Source organism: Dermacentor albipictus, chromosome 1 (genome assembly GCF_038994185.2).
Source record: "Dermacentor albipictus isolate Rhodes 1998 colony chromosome 1, USDA_Dalb.pri_finalv2, whole genome shotgun sequence".
Taxonomy (NCBI): domain Eukaryota; kingdom Metazoa; phylum Arthropoda; class Arachnida; order Ixodida; family Ixodidae; genus Dermacentor; species Dermacentor albipictus.
Window position 1 is genome coordinate 213,781,248 of NC_091821.1, and position 17,674 is coordinate 213,798,921.

The window sequence follows — 17,674 nt, forward strand, 5'->3', positions numbered from 1 at the left end:
GGCATGGTGGTAGCCGCGCCAACCCTCTCACAGTGACCAAACATCTCATCTTCCGTATCTAAAAACATCACGAGAATCGATTGTGCGAGCATTAGTGCTCATTGAATGGAACTAATTCAGATAAATGCCGTTAGCTATATTCAAAGCATTGCGAAAGGAAATTTTAAGTCGGGCAGTTGCCGCTCGTTTTGAAGTGAGTACGCCATATGATTATGGCTATCGCTGATAATTATGCATGGGCCGAGCCAATACGTGTCCCATATAGAGTTAGGGCCGAAAGCAGTATGAGAAGCACTCTATATAGTGAAGGAAACTTCGCAAGCGCCTCGTTTATGTCGGTGATCGAAATAATGGTGCCAAGTCCGCGCAAATTGCGAAGGAAGTCGCCGGTCATCGTCCGACTTGTTGGTTTTGCATAGCCAAAACTTTCAAAAGAGGTAGTAAATCCAAATTAACGTTTGCTCCGTACATTCTTGCAGTTCGGCAAACGGTGCCTTGTTGGTTCCTCCCTTCGTTTTGTCTGATGGAGCCGAGAGCACGCCAGAAAAGCGAACGTTTGGATGCGGGTTGCGCAAGCCTGCAAGTTCAACGCAGCCGCGCCGCCGGCGGAGTGTTTTACAACAGCGCTTAACGCCCTCCGATGCGTGTGCGTCCAAGGCGCTCACGCATTCGAACAAGAATTTCCTGCTTAACAGTATCGGCAATTTATACGGCGCACGTAGCGGCGTCCCGCGGAGCTCTCGCCTTCCCAGGGCGCGACTTGCGCAGGGCGCTGAAAGCGAGTCTGGCATCCTCGGCGGCGACGGCAGAATGAGCGGATAAGCAAAACAGCGCCGAGAGTAAAAGGCTAGGAGCAGCGGGCCGAGAAAATTGCGGCACCGTCCTTCCACCCCACCGCGCTGCTGCTACAGCACGCGATTATGTGCTTTCGCGTAGACAACCGAGTGGCGCGGCGCGCTCTCTCGACAATCTCGAGCGAGTGGGACGCACTGCGCCACCCGCGCACGCCCGCCGAATTCCTCGTCAAATCACGGTCGCATTTCCTGCCGCGACTTCGCCGCGATCGCCTTTTTTCTTGCGCCCGTCTTCTTTCTTTGTTTCCTTCGCTTGCCTTCTCCGCAGCCGTCCTTTCTCCGTTCGCGCGGCCCACGCACAATTATCGGAGCGCCGTATTCTCATGAATCTGGGTTAACCTGCGATCTATTGCTTCGCGCGGCGTTTCTCTCCACGTAGTTGTTTCTCTATCGCGCGCGCGCGCACCGGCGTCAACGGGGCCGGCGGCGGCCCCACGCGCACATATGTATCGACAACGGCAGTTTAAGCTGTCCGAAGCATTCGCTACACTTGCGTCATTCGGTGGCTGCCGGCCTGGCATCTCCCTTTGCGCATTAGATTTGTGCGTCTGGATCCTCGACGTCACTATCTGAACCATCTTCGTCGCTATAGACCCGAGCGCTGCTGGCAGCGCTGAAGGCGCCTAGCGGCACCTGTTGCGCGCCATAACGTATACTTCGCCTCGAGGTCTTAACGTGTCGCTTCGAGTTGGGCGTGAAACGTAACTCCGCCAAACCGGTTGCCACGCTACCCATCGCTGATACCGGATTACACGGCGAAAGCTCTCCTTATCGGATGTTCCTGCTTTTCACGTTGTAAAAAGCAGTGTGACATGTCTGCAAGCGAAACTGGCACATTTTTTTATATTTCTTTACATGAATTTCTCTTATGTTTACACAGGCTCTAAACTCGTTCGTATAATCGACAAAAGCTCGCGTGCACCCAGAATACTTATGTATGGATAAGATCATCTGATGACGTTTCTCATTTAGTTAAATAATAGCCCGTACGGATCGGCTCATTCTTTACAATTTATTTCTTAATTATACTAAATTCTGGGGTTTTACACGCCAATGCCACTTTCTAATCATGATGCACGCTGTAGTGGGGGATTGCGGATTAAATTTCGAGCGCCTGGAGTTCTTTAGCTTGCACATAAATCTAAGTACACGAGCGTTTTACAGCGAATATGTTTATATGCCTAGGCTTCCGTGAAATTTTCATGTGTGCGAACAAAAACTATCATCATCATCAATGACTTGTGCCCTTGCTCGCGCATTCGTCGTTGTCTTCCACAGCTGTCTCCGCGATGGCGCTCATCATGCCAACGTTCACACACTGCCCCTCCCTCTGCGAAGGCGCTGACGGCACTGGCCTATACTGCCAGTCGGTGCGATTATTGCGGTCTCAAATACTTTGTCTTAATGTATCGCGAAATGAAAACACGAATGTACATAACGAATGTATGACACGAATGAACGCGAATGTGTAAAAATAAATGTGTGGGCGTACCTTTCGTCGCGATGACCACCGATCAAGACAATAAATGCGTTCGCATCTTTGTTCAAAATTCTGTGTCACCTCTTTGTCGTGTGCTGCACAGCCTGGCTGATCGTCCACCTTTACAGAGGGGAATGGCTCATGATTTTTTTGCTATTCGCCTCCGTAGAATGGAGGCCGCCGCAGCCGGGATCGAACCCGGACCAACGGCACAACGCCATAGAAACTATGCTATCGTGGAGGAGTCATTTATTTCTTGGAATGTGTTTCTCAGTGGGTTCAGTACAGACATGTGTGCGCCGTTTCCTATTATTAGGTCAGGGTACTTACTCGATCCTGTTAGGCTAGCCGGCTTCTGCTGTATCACTATGTGTTTTAATAAAGGGACGCATATTTTGCTCGACGTTGGAAATGGTGTCACGAGAACGCAACGCACAGCCCTGAGTTTCATACGCCATTGATTACAGTTGAAGCTCGATTTAAGGAAGTGATGACCACGCCCGAATTATTTCCTTATATCGGGAAGTTCGTAAAATCGAGAAAGGAATTTTCCGGTTTTTCGAAATCTAAAATTTGTAACTTAGCGACGCGCAAAGGCTACCGCGGCATTGTATTTGCCGCTAATCCAGTCATCTGTCGCGTAAACCGCGAAATAACGAAAGCAACCACCGCCGCCCCTACCGATCGAGGCGGTGTTAAGTTGGCTGTTCCGTGCATGGGTGCGGCGTGCAGCCTCGTCAAAATAAAGCTAGGGAGGTGACCATAACGCCTAGATGTTTTACCGCGATAGCTTTAGAGCGCACGGTCGAAGAAGAGCCTGTCTGCGTCAAAATTAGAAGGAAATCGCAGCCTTTTTTACTAATTTATTTCAGGAAAAACTTCGTTAAATTGAGCTCTGCCAAGTTTGTTTTGTTAATTCGGATTGATCGTAACATGTCCTATGGTATACCGGCCGGGGAATGTAAATTTCTTCGTTAGATCAGGACCGTCGTAAAATCGGGCTTTGTTAGATCGAGTTTTAACTGTCTTTTGGCTTTGATATGTGGTTGCCATTCTTTTGTAACGCGTCTCCGTGCGAATGCGCGCGCAGCCTGTAGTATGATCGTGTGATAAAATGTGCCCTCGTCAAAATACGCTCTTTTTATTTAATGCATCAATTGGGCTTTCATTTACAATGCACTAAGGAAATGGTACGCTGCGGCTGTGCCACTGGTCTTTCGTTTGAAACAATATTCAACCGCTAGTAGCCATACACAAAGCTGGCGACCTTGCAACCGGAGCCAGAGTGATCAGCAGAGTGCAAAAACTATACCCTCTGCGATCAACTCCTCTATCATGAAAGCACGCCGTCGCAGTTTGGAAAGCGTGTTGAATGAAGCAGGTATGGAGAGCGACGTGTAAAGTTTTTACGTGCACAGTGCGCATTCGTGCTTTTATAGCAAACTCAGTATTGAGAAGGCATTGTTGGGGTATGTCATAAGCCACTTTCACATAGTGTAGCGATTGCCATATTGTTGGGCTGACGTCTTGGTATCTTCTGAAATGTTGCAGCATCAATGCGAACTATGTTATCAGTCACTGAACCGTACTATAACATGCACTCGCTGCTCGCTCGCGTATGTTCATGTGTACATGTACGGACTTCACGCGTAATAATGGGCTAATACCGTATTTACTGTATTAACCAGTTTTGAGGGAAGAGGGGAGGTCGCCACGTCAAACTGCCTAGTTTAGCAGTTAGGCAGCTTTTATGGGGTGCTCCTTTCTTCGTGACAGAGGAAAATAAATTTGATGTGATTTACGGGAGTGAGACATTGCGAGACCTGTGCCTTTTTCTTTAGTTATCTGATTTTAAAGGGGATGTTGTAGCCTCGAGATGGGCGTCGGTCTTACCATTTGTGAAAGAGAAATAAAACTTAATAATGAGGTGCGTCATCAGTGATCGTCTAGGCTGACCTTCTTTCGAGTACAAGCTGGCACGCTGACGCAGTTTTCCCGTGGCTTTCTCAGACTGTCAAGCGCGACTGCAGGTAGGTATTCCACGTGGACGAATAAGTGGGTTTGGCCAATTCCGACCCGCTCGCCTCCTGCCGTGGACTTTTTGAGAACGCGCAAGTGTAACGGGTGTTCATGCGCGCAGGAAGCGTATGAGGCTGGCCAGGCGGCCGGCTGCATGATGACACCATCGCGCGTTTGCCCTCTGGTCAGCATGGACGGGGTGGGGGGAAGAAGCAGACCGTTCGATGAAAGCTCCCCCCCCCCCTTCCCCATCGCTCGGGGTGTCGTCTTCCTCTCGCGCCCTTAATTGGCTTCTGCATGAACAGGTTAAGTTGATTATCGCGAGACTGAATCTCGGTCTGGTATTCGGACCAGAAACCTCTTTGGCGGCCTTCTTTCAAGGCTCTTTCGGGCGCTGTATAGAGAGCGCGTTGTGTCAGCCGGGCGTTCATTTGTAAGTTGTCACGTGAGATACATCGCCGAGGACCGCCCCTCCTAGCCGAGTAGAAACCCGTTCCCGAGCGCGCGGTCACTCGGCGAATCGGCGTCCGAGAGTAGTGCGGACAAAAAAAATCGGGAACGGCAGACCAGGCACGCGCGCCGCGTCTATTACCGCGAGCAAGGAAGGCACAAGTATAAAGGAACAGGACAAAAATTCGGTTACGCGATATTCACGCTCCCAGGAGAAACGGGCTGCCCGCTTTGTTTTCATCTCGGTGTGAACACGCAGACTCTTCTTTTTTTAAATGTCTTTTTTTTTTTCTCTCGTTGAGCGACTGATCGTTAGCGGCGGTTAACCGCTGCATTCGCCGCACGGCGTTCGCATGCGGCCGCAATAGGCTGGTTGTTCGTGTCTATGTCGTGCACGAGACGAGGCCGTTATATCACGTTTCAATTTGTGAACTCGCACTGCGAATTATCTGTTCTTTCGCTAACGGGCCTCGTTGCGCATCGTATAAAAAGGCGTCGACTACTAAAATCGCTCTTCGGCATCTACCATCTGAATGAACTTTTGTCGGACGGTTTATTGCTTAGCCTATTTCTCCGTTCGTCTGTGGATGTCGCAGGACGATCCTTTTATTAGGGCGTTATCTCTTATCGGCCCGGCTTGCACCGAGACTGGGATAACACACATAAAAATGGAGCGTCCACACGTCTTTGCACTGCGGCTCCCACTTCTCCGCAGTTATTAGGGTGAATTCTTCGTACGCCTAATGTTAACGTCTCGCAAAACATCTGTGAATGCAACGCATTCGCCACTGAGCGAGTGATGCTGGACGTCAGTTAAAATTTTATTTGTGATTTACCGTTCGACTTTGTCCGATTAACCGATTGAGAAATCAGTTATTCAATCCACGTGCATGGCATTAAGAAAATGAAAGAGGTGGAGTGGGACGGGACTTCATATTTCTCGCCGTATGATAGTGTCCTGTATAAATACTAAGAATTATATTATGTTTGATACCCCTTTAGGATTGTAATTGTCTTCGCCACACAACACCAGACCTACCCCCCGACCATACCCCCACCGCCCCCCAATTTCTGTATATCGGTATGGAAACTAACCCGAGAGGACTGCGCGCTAGCTTCAAAAAGGGCAGGTGTGCCCCATTCCCGTCGATTGTTTTCAACTTTCGTTAACTACCTGAAAACATTTAATCGCGATTAAATCATTCTTTGTTCGGAAGGTTAACCGATCGGCACCGGGGTTCACACCACCAGTCTTCGGGTTGCTTAGCGGAAAGAGTCTCTTGAAAAGAAACGCTACGTATTTACTGCCTCTCTCCTTCACGTGGAAAGGCGGGAAATCAAGAACTCGACGGGTTCTCGAGATATAAAGCTATGTAACTTCATTTCCATATATAACAGCATGAAACTGAATTCTGAAACGACATTCATTTGTCGCAGAATTATTCTGGTGGCTTCTTATTTTGCGCCAGCTTCATTTTCATTCAGAATTTATGAAATCAATATTTAAATCTATTTATCTCAAATACAGCGCGCTAGTTCTAGCTACTCTGAACAAAAGAGCCACGATGCTCTAATTGTGGTAAACGCGCCCGCCGTATTTTTTTCTTCTTTTTATCGTATCTCTGTGTGACTCTAAAGGCCCCTCGCCAGGCCACATAGCAAAATTTGGTTATGCGCTGGAAATTGTTACGTGCCCTCTAAGGATTGGTCTACCGCAATTATAATTTTTCAAATTAGTTCAGTAATAGCTGAGATAGACATATTTGAAGTGCCGCGAACTTATGATTCGAGGAGGCGAGCGTCGCCGCCAACATAGGCACTCTCTCCACTTGTTCCGTCTGACCTCCGCAAGCGAAATTCCTTCCCTGCGCTCTCCGATACCGGATCCGGAGGATCGCGTGAGGAATGCGTCACGGGCTCCGCCTTCGTTTTATGACGATAGGAATTACGTAGCCACTCCAGGCGCATTTCTGCCGTCGTTGTCGGAGTGATATCCCGTATAAAGTCCGTGGGCGATAACATTGTCGCCACGCGCCGTATGCTGTATGTGCGACTGAAAGCGTACGAGGTTGAGCCTACGATGGCGGCTCAATCTTACGCGCACGAGGGAGGAAAGCGGGGAAAGATCCCCTGGTGGTCAAAATTAACCCGAACTCCCCTACTACGGCGCGCCTCATAACCAAATAGTGGTTTTGGCACGTAAAACCCCAGAATTCAGTTCAATTCAATCCGAAGCCCTGCAAGCAATAAAACTAGACTCATTTGTTCCTTCCGTCTGGAGCTTCACCGTTTTGCAGCGCATTCATATATATGGGCACGAGCAAATTCGTTTATGACGTAAGCATTACATTCACTGCTGAAATGCGCCGCTTACCAAGCGTTGACGATGCTTCAAGTACGCTAAAGTCGGGTATAGCTTCATAATTACACTGGCGCCGTGGGAACAGTTGTCTTTTAGGTGAAGATATTCCTTACGGGAAGGCAAGGGGAGCTGAGGCAGCATTCTGTCTTTTGCGGTGCCTACATACAGTCTTTTCGTTGCGGAATTCCTCTGCGGATGCCGCTGCTGTTTCCTACTCTTGCCGAAGCTGACGTCTGCTCTGTTATCCTTCTGTATCATCTTGATGCTGCGGCCCGCTGCCGACCCAAAACCAGCGTCCGTATTTAGGAACAGAGGTCGACGCCGCTCGGAAGATGCACTAAATTACGCGGGTATAAGCGCGGTGTAGGAGGCTTCCAACTTGACTCGGGTTACGGCTGGCGTCTTCTTCAGCGAGGCATACGCGAGTGAAATTACACCATCCATTATTGGGTCGGGGCGGTTGTTTCGCTTTTTCAGTGCGTCCTGCAGCTCTATGCAGGGTAGCAATTGTTGCACAAAGCGGTAGTGTATGTCATGCCACAGTCAGGTCGATGTATAATTGTGCGCTGTATTCTTTATTATGCGGATTTTTGAAGTTGTAGTGTGCTTGTCTGTGGTGCCTTTAGCATCCCAACACAACGACAGGATTGTGCGCTCCGGATTAATTTTGACTGGCTGGAGTCATTTAATCTGCATCCATACGAAGCTTGATGCACGAGCATTTTCGCATTCCGTCGCCATTACGAATGCGGCCGTAGCGACCCGGAATCGAATCCGCGACTTAGCGCTCAGCAGCAAAACTCGGGTAATAAGAAAGGACCGTTGTATGAATTAACTTACAAATCTGGCGATGTGTTCGAGAATAGGTGTGGATCTCTAAAACTCCCTTTCTCTCTAAACGTGTAACTGATTTTGTACAGGCCTGTGTTTGTTTCCGGAGAGAGAAAGAGATACCGTGATTGTTTGTGCTGATGTTATGCTTGAATTCCTCCTTTTTTTTAATCTACGTCGGAACCTTTGTTGCCGTGGCGGCTTCTGTATAGTGCTGCAGCTACCGGTTTCACCGTGTAGAGTCAACTGCTCCACGTTTAATCGCTTTCGAGAATTGTAATTGGGCGTCGGAGTCAGTCGCATCCAAGAGTGCCGTAGAAACGAAGCCACCGTGATTAACGCCTACAGGCAGACGAGCCCTCCGCGTGTCCAACTGTGACGACGGCGAACGCACACGCGCGTCACCGTTAGCGCCGCGCTTGCGAGGCTCATCCAACGTGGGCGTGTGTGTGTGCAACGCGTGGGGCCCCTGCCGCCCTCCCAGCAGCTGCTCTCTTTCACTGGCGCCTGCACAACTCCGTTTGAGCTTATAAAGGGCCGAATGTCGCCGGGCTTAAGCCGAAGGCAGAGGGGCGGGGGATCCTCTCGAGACACTGCCAAAATAGACGCTGCGCCAAGTTCATTGCCACTGTTCTTGATTCGTCGTATGCGCATGCCGACCTGCAGGCCGCCCCGAAGAGACACTCCCCCCCCCATCTTCGCGAAAGAAAGGGGGTGGCCCTCTCTGCCGGCTGCTCTTCTTTGGATGTGGGGCGTGGAGTGACGCTTCTTTGTCTTCGTTTTATGCGGGCTTTCCTGTGCATTGCCTACGTGTGGACACGCGGTAGACGCCCCTGTTATAGGGTCCGCGTCATCAGGGGTGCACGTCGGCACTGCGAGAAGACAGTGCCGAGAGGCCTTCCTGAGGGCGTGTTTGCGTAGAGCTCTCACTATGCGCACTTGCGTTACGTGGATTCTGTTCTCAGCGAGCACATCGCCGTTGACCGTGAGGCAGCAAACGACCGGACTGTAGAGCTGCAACTACGACGGCGACAACGGCTTCAGGAAGGAAGTTGGCAGGAGGAAAGAACCGCAGCCGCGCTTACGAAGGTCATGCGAAAAAGTGTGCCATCGAGGTGAGGCCTCAGATGCCGGCGTCCGTTTAATACGACTTCGCATTTTCACCGGGAGGGGGGCAACGCGAAAGCTACCCACGGCTATGTTTGAGAGATCGCGAGCGCTCCTACCACTCTTTATTCGGCCCGTGGCGAAACGTGCGTGCGTCGGCGATAATTTTTGCCGCTGCACTGCAGCACTGCCCGGCGCGATGATAGACCACGTGCACGCAACGGGCACTCTCCCTCCCCGAGCGGGCCGTCGCGGCATTTCTGCGCTGCCCGCTCCTGTTTTCTTGCCCGGTGGTGTATAGTGGCGGCCCCGTGCGTGTCTTTGTTGTGGCTGCGTGAGTAAGTGCGCCGGCCTGTCAGCCCGGCCCGACGGGCGAGCGCGCCGAGAAGGGCAGCGGCCGGAGGCACTCGGCGCCAGCCTGGGTCTCCGAAGCAGTCATCGAAAGCGCGCTCGCGTGCTGCTCCCTGCGAGGCTCCTGCCTAACCTACATAGCGCCGCCGCGTCCCCCTGCTAGTCACGCCCCCCGATAGGAAACCATCGAGGAAAGCGGCCGGCACTAAGCGCGGGACCCCCTGTGGTGGTGGCTCTCTTGTCCATCTCTGCAGCCGAGCCGCCGACGAGACGGCCGGCATTGTGCCATCTCCTCGCGGATCAACCCGGCATTATTGTGGCCTTTCCTTTCTTGGACTTGTCGAATTCCGAGCCGATCAGTATTTACATTGACCTGAATCGTCGCGTTGCGTCATCTGCTACTCTGCCTCGCGCTAGCCCCACTTGCTCTCGAAAGCGCGGCGGCGATTGCCGCGACTTTGTCTTCGAAACGAACGCGTAGCCTTCGGAGGAGTCGGCCGTTGGTGCACATCGAACAATTGCACACGGGCCCACTGTCACGTCAGCGAAGCGAGCTAGCTTTTATACCGCCGAGCGAGCCGCTCTGAGTCTCATTACGCAGTGCGCGGGCTGTGCTCGAGAGGCGATTTTAACACGTGTGTGCGCCCTCCGGCAGGCGTTTCTGCATTTCATCGAGTGCTCACGAACATATATATCTTCGCCGTTGAAGCGGCAAGTGAAGCGAAACGTCGGCCTCAATAGTTTATTGTGCCTGCATTTTTCCGCGGTCATCAGCATTCTTCTTCTTTAGTCGTTGTCGTCGACATAAAGAGAGCAAGAGCCATCGGCTTCGTACGTGCGGAGCTGAGGACATGTGTGTCAATGTTCCATGAACACAGTGATCGGGCCTGTCCTAGCCTCTGCAAGTGTCTTTTTTTTATCAAACAATAAGAAATGTTGTTCAAATATGTTTATTTTTACCGCTACAAGATCACGGAACAGTTATTTACTCTAAAGAAATTGTTTACGACTGAGCGGGAGAGAGGTGGGACTTGAAGTGCGAGAGTCAATTTATTTGGACAATCACAGAGAGGTCCGCTTGAGCTTTCCCTATAGCCTGCGACTATGCATTCTGGAAGAGGGACGTTGTATGGAAATATTTGATCAGAAGTGGCGGTGAAGAGCAGGAGGCACGCACGTAGAACGACACAGCGTTACTAAAGGCATTGGTCCGGTCGAGTATCATGTAATTTGAAGTAGTAGCTTAGCGCAAATAAAACCACAGACACAAGGAAGACAGACAAGGACAAGCGCTTGTCTGTCTTCCTTGTGTCTGTGGTTTTATTTACGCTAAGCTACTACTTCAAATATGGATGACCAACTAGCCCAACAGTCAACCCTTCGAGTATCACGTAAAAACGAAGAATAATAAAACAACCCGGACTCGCAGCTCCACACGTCGAGTCTGACCAAAAGACGCGGGCAATTCCGATAATTGACAAGTGCAGCGGAAGACGCCAGTTTCTGCCGCTGCGTACAGATGCGAAGTACACGCACAAGCGTCTCCGAAACTTTGCAATGTTAAAAATCTGGCCATGGGTGCGACGAGTGAGATGTTCATGGCTCTTGCTGGACACAACGGAGAAAAATCCTGTGCTCCAAACTCGTTGGCATATGCTTCTAATTGGCAGGCATGGGAAGCTTCATCTTGAAGTCATCCACATGCCGGTGTTGCAGGGTCCTTCGCATGGCGCAACGAAGCGGTGAGCTTGTGTCCGACATTAAAAACTCCGAATACGCGGTTCAATAGAAACATTCCAGGCCTCTTTTTGTTTCGGCGTTTGTCGCTAATTTCCGGCGAAGCCGCAGTGCCGAGGTATCTATGAAATGTTACACTGTGGCTGCTTCGTTTCGCGAGACCTAGAAAGCTAGCTATGCGATTGCTAGTGCTAAGTGGTGATATTGCCTCGCATCGTGGCTTATTCAATTACTTGTAGACCTGGCTTTGCATAACAAGATGCTGTTTACATACGAGGCGTCTCACTGAACAGAAAGTGAGCTTTTCCCCGGCTTGTTCATTAGTGCGCATGTCGATCTACGGTCCAGTTTGAACCGCCGTAAGTTGACCGGTTGGAGGACCATCGAAGCTACCATTCCGACTACATAAAATTTTTTTGTGCATTCTAACAATCTGGTCGTGGAGAACGAAGCTACTGAATGTATATTATACAAGACATAACGTCTCTACAACACTCGTATAGCCGCACTGCAAAATAACGAAACTCTGGAGCCTCCATCTTCAAGTGCTTTCGTAAAAAAGGAGACTTTTTTTTTTCGTGAGCGCATAAAACCGCGGAGCGCTGCATAATGTCCGTCATAAGTTTTATTGGAGCTCGCCAGCTTGGAGTACAAAGATATGTTTTCTTACCGTCGAAACACGCGAAATGAGCGTCGAAACGGTACCGAAAAAGAAATAATAAACCGTTATAAATGAGCCGGAACGCTATATTTATTTTGTCACATAGGAAACAACAGAAGCTGTGTTTCGTAACGATCCATTTCATTTTTTTTTTAATCATGCGTCGCGTTGAGTTACTGATCCCGGCGACAGCGGTAGCGCAGCACCGTGCAAGCGAATTATGAAGGCTGAAAATAATAATAAAAAAAGAAAGATGTTTAAAAATGCAAAAGAAATCATGCTTACAAGTCGGCTAAGTTATGTGGCACTTTCTTTCTATGAAACGGACTGAATTTCAGAGATTTTTTTTTTTTATGAAGAATCCGCCTTGCTAACAGAGAAACCGATGTCTGCTGGCCGATGTCCGCAGTTGCCAGCCTTATTTACTTATTTAATATTATAGCCTTATTTACTTATTATTTACAGTTCCCCATTTACCTCTCCGTATGTGCATGTGTATTTTCATATAATAATAATAATAATAACAACAACAACAACAACAACAACAACAACAACAACAACAACAACAACAACAACAACAACAACAACAACAACAACAACAACAACAACAATAATAATAATAATAATAATAATAATAATAATAATAATAATAATAATAATAATAATAATAATAGGTGGCTCTTTCGTCGTGCGTTAAATTTTTTACCTCCTTATTTATTTTGTATCAGCTCGTTAGGAGTCACGTGCCTGGGGAACAGACATTCTCGCTGTAAATGAACTGGCTCTATATTCACACTCACGCACACACACAAAAAAACTTCTTATGCTCTAGTAGAGCATTTAAGGCAAGGTGTCAACCAACCGTGATGTTGGATATATTATTAGCGAATGCTGCCAACCAGTGGCAAACATCTAGCTTTTACGAAAGAAGAGCTTTGTGAATTCGCTCTCCGAACCCGTATTCAAAAACGTTCTCTTTGGCCAGATTTCGGCTGCTACCATTCAAGATAGGAGAGAGAGAGAGAGAGAGAGAGAGATATGCAAAGGGAAGACAAGGAAGTTAACCAGAGATGATCTCCGATTGGCTACCCTGTGCCGAGGGAGGGGAACAACGGCGGCGTATGCACCGTCAACGATCCGTTCAGTCGGCTCTACAGCGGAGCCAGGGGCCTAGCTTCCGCTGCTGGTACGAGCGTTGGGCGGACACGCACGCGCGTCCCTGCTGTGCAGCTGTGCGCATGCCACACCGTGGCGCATATAGTAGTCCGAGCGATTGCGTACAGTGCACTTCAAGCTGCAAACGCTGACGGTTTTCCTGCCGTCTCATCGCGTGCGCAATTGAGGTGCAACGCCTGCAACGTCGGTGCACCTTACCACCACACAGCACGTGACACAGCGTGCAGCGTCCCGCCGATATGTAGCCCCTGCGTATTGCGTATTCAGAACACCGTCTGAGAGGAGCTTCAGTGCAACACCTAACCTTGTTATTGTTGTTTATCTCTCCCAATGCGAAACCGCCCTTTGTTTTGTTTTTTTGGTAAAAAAGGGCCCATGATTTAGCGGAAAAACACTGACAAGTTTGCGGATGCATCACTGACGGGAAGCAGAGTACGTCGGTCAAATCTACGGGCATATCATTTATCACATCGTGGACTTAACAGTGCGGCACTACGCGACGTTCACCGTGCCACATATTTTTGTACACGGACAATGTGCACATGGATGGATACAAGGATGGATGGATAAAGTGGTTGCTCGCCTTTACTAATGCGGGGCACGCGTTTAACGTAATACGACACACGTCCACTACGAGGCGTCTGTACGTACCAACAGCTCATTGGGTCGTACTTGCTTCCGCAAGGTAACTCGAAGAAAAAAGTGAACGATGCCGGGGCACACTGAAGTATTACATCATACTGCTACTATACATATAACTTGGCAATATCATTGTTGCCTTTATGTGCACATAAAGGCAACAATGATATTGCCAAGTTATATGTATAGTAGCAGTATGATGTAATACTTCAGTGTGCCCCGGCATCGTTCACTTTTTTCTTCGAGTTACCTTGCGGAAGCAAGTACGACCCAATGAGCTGTTGGTACGTACAGACGCCTCGTAGTGGACGTGTGTCGTATTACGTTAAACGCGTGCCCCGCATTAGTAAAGGCGAGCAACCACTTTTAACTGCACAAAGCACGTGCGACTGTGGGGTGTGTCTCGCCAAGTCTAACGTGAGCAAGCCATTCTCTGCGTTGTAATACATAATATGCGCTTTCTGTGGGCACACTAGACGGCGTGCCGTTTCATACGTGCTTTGATGCACTGGAATTATCATGTCCCAATAGGCGGCCCTAAACGTAGGGCATCTAAAACATTTATTTCAAAAGATTAGTTCAATTTTATCCTATTATATAGATAACGTTTGTAGTGAAAACAAGTATGTATATTTTTTTCGGCCTTAGCTGTTTTCACTTAACATACGTACATGAACATTTTCGAGTCGTTATAAACCTCCTACTTTCTGCCTCTCTTTCTCTCTCCGGAGGTGGGACCGAATTCGCTCGCTCGTAAAAACAGTCTTTGACCGGCCGCTTTCGCTAATCCTATCACGATTAGGCGGCGTCTGTTCTCACGAAACGCCCTGAAAGTAGACAAAACGACAACTTGTCGCAGGTGGCAAGTTGTCGTTCCGTCCATTTTCATTTCCCTTATTAGTTATACATTTCAATTTTCTTTAACAAACATTTAGTTTCCCCTGGCCTTTCCCTGGCTTCATATGATTGTAACAAAGAAATAATGGAGTCCCCCGGTTCCCCATATTCTTCCGGCCCATTGTTTCCGTCCTGTATTCCTTTTTTCTCCCTTGTTCGCAGTTAAACTTGCTTTATTTTTTTCGCTCAATCCTTCCCTTCTTCGCCTGTAATCACTTACGGGAGGTATCGTGTGCGACAGCTGATGCCAGAGACTATACTGCAGTATGTTGATTTTATTTTTTGCTTATATGCAGATGGCCTGTCTGCCCTCTTCCGCGAACGGACGTCACTGTCGAGGGAAGAGGAGCACGACGACGGCTACTGCGACAACAGCCTCGCCCAGCCGACCTCCATGAGCCAGCTCGGACACAGGCTGCTGCTCTCCAGGGTCGCCTGTTTCCCAGGTGAGTGAAGAAGCCGCATTTTATGGTTTCTTTTTTCCATTGCTTCTCACTGGCTGTGCATTATTGATTATGCTGCCTCTTCGGTACCCTATTTCCCCACACCCTGGCATCCTGCCCCCTCTCCGTCCCCGGTCAAGTGGGTGCCCCCCCCCCCCCCCCGAAAAATATTTCTGGCTACGCCTCTGTCTATCAAAAAGCTCAAAGGAAGCGGAATTTAGTTTGCATAAACATTTAGTTCAAAGCAACCTCAAGGTCGCTGCTCATACTGGCCCGCTATTTCTGGCCAATGCTTGTTCCCAGTATTTTAGTCTCACGGGCTTGTGGTTCACCGACACTAAACTGATGCGATGCGCACGAAACATGCCACGAAAATAAGTCGCGTAAAATTCCGCCTTCACAGCTGCTGACGCAGACATCAGGGATTGGAAATTTACAAAGAAAAAAGAAGTGTGTGTGTTTGTTTGGTGGCGACGACGACGACGACGTTTATGCCGACTACGAATTTCACTTAGGCACGCTGTTTATCAAATAATCGATGTCATTGGAGAAGACTCCGTGTATATGATTGCAACAGAAAATCGAAAATATTGCGAAAATGAGAACGCACAGGAACAGCCACAAACGTCGGCCCTGTCGTTTTTGTCTCTTTCTGTTCGTCCTATGTAGATTATGTTTTCAGTGCATGGTCGCTGCTATCTTGAACTTGTATGCTCGTAATTACTTAATTTTGCGGTAAGTTACGTCAAATTAGCATGGGCATGGTCGCGTTTGTACATTATCGTAAACACACACACGCTTGTTCTAATAGAGCATGACAACGGCGCACCAACGCTTCCGTGAAGTAGTCTGTATTCAGCAGCGTCTTTATGTGCTTATTCTGGTGGTGATGTTGCCCAAAAGCACATGCCAGGCAAAAGTAGTGTGGTAGGGGCTTTGCACTGGCGACATCTGAAGTACTTCTGTCGCTGTACAAACGCCGATTCGGCGGCGTAGACCGGTTTAGTCGGCAAGCTATCATCGCACCCAAAGAAAACGCAAAAAAAAGCAAAAAAAACGAGAGTCGGGCAGGCACGTTCGTGTCGCGAGGTGGGCTCGTATCCTCACCGGGCGCTGCGTAGCAGAAGGGTGCCGCGTCAGCGTGCGTGTGGTACGGAGAAACCGACGTCCTCGGAGACCACGCCCGCAATGTGCGCCGTCGGAGGCGGCATCGCCCGTTAGCGGCGGCTGTCTTCGTGGAACGCGTGGTGGCGACGGTGTGGGAGACTTGCCGGTTTGCTTGCCGCGTAACAGCCGCCGGCGCCCTAGGATCCGCGAACCGGTTGATCTTCGGCGTCCGGCAATGCACCCGCGGCGTTGCTCGGCGGGCGCTCTTCCGCTCGGCGTCCGGCTTTTCTTTCCTTAGTTGTCTTCGCCGCACCACCGTGCGTAACCGCCCCCCCGCGGATTTTTCCTCGGAGACGCTTTTTCGTCGCCGCCGCGTCTTGCGCGCGCCCAGCCTTCGTGTCGCGCCCGCGGCTGCCGGTCGTCACGGCGACACTTTTCGCCCTCTTCTTTACGACTTGTTCTGCCTGTTCCCGTTTTCAAGTTTTACGAGCCACGTCGGGCTTCCTTCCTTCGTGCGCCGCTTCCGACACTGTTGATGACGAAGAGGGACAGGAGCGCCGCAAAAGGAGGAGCGGCAATTTGAAATATAGGCGAGAAGGGTTGCTCTTGTTGTTTGCGGCTGGGGCTTCATCGCCAACCCCCGGCGCTGTCGAATGTGAAGAAAGGCGGGCTCTTGTGCCGCCTTCGACTTGATGGCCGGAACCTGCATGCGTGCGCGAGGACGAAAGCGGACGCTCTCGCTGTTGTTGGCCGTGGGATGCGCGCGCATCCTGCGCGGAATGGTCTCTGCCGCCGCGCCGTAGCTGAACCACCTGTGGCCGCCCCCGCCGCCGCCTTTTTTTCACTCGGCCGCTTTCTGCATGGCCTCACACGCGTACCAACCACTTTTGGCGGCGCGAAACTTGAGGTCACGATCGCCTCTTGCTTGCGGCCCCACTCGCCCCTTTTTCTCATCCGGAAAGCCGTTTCGGGCCTGTTCGTTCCCTTTCTTTCCGGCTATTTCTTTTTGACCGCCTACTCTCTTTTCAGGCATAAAAACTCAGTCGTTTGTACGGCGCGTCGGCTTTCTTTTGTGCTGCCCTCTTAGTGCCTGTTACAGCGCTCGCCGGCGACTCAAAGTCGGTGTGAAGTTCACGGTCACAGCGAGGGAACTTTGCTTTGGCTCATTACCGAAGGGGCCGGCCCTTTCGCATGCTCTGCTGCGAATGCATGCCCTTGGCGACCGACATTCCTCTTTCCAGAGGCGTGGCCGCCCTGCGAGATAACTCAGACGCCACAGCTCGTTCACGAAGAAAAGCTTAACGGAAACGGTATTAACTCAGTCAGCCTGCCATTTGTGGCTCCTGCATCTTCACTGCGCCGTCTATTCCTCCTTGCGGCCAGCGAGTACAGCTTGACTTGCACCATGGTGTTCCGCGTAGTTTTTGTATTTTAGCGCAAGTTTTCGAGACGGATGCCTCGGAACAGTCACTTGTCGCTGAATTTTGCCACAAGGGCATCACTTCAGCGCTGACTGGCTTCAATTCTGGATATTAAACGTGTGCCAGTGTACAGTTGAAT

The 17,674-nt window shown here is 49.9% G+C and overlaps 1 protein-coding gene across 7 annotated transcripts in view; it reads left to right on the plus strand.

Annotated features, from left to right (window-relative positions):
* LOC135900084 (puratrophin-1-like) overlaps positions 1–17,674 on the plus strand; it is a 716,878-nt gene that overhangs the window by 493,496 nt on the left and 205,708 nt on the right. For all 7 annotated transcript variants that reach the window (XM_070530832.1, XM_070530837.1, XM_070530833.1 and 4 more), the window contains one exon: positions 14,861–15,010. In XM_070530832.1, the coding sequence (XP_070386933.1) occupies positions 14,861–15,010 (150 nt within the window). The remainder of the gene's footprint in view (positions 1–14,860; positions 15,011–17,674) is intronic.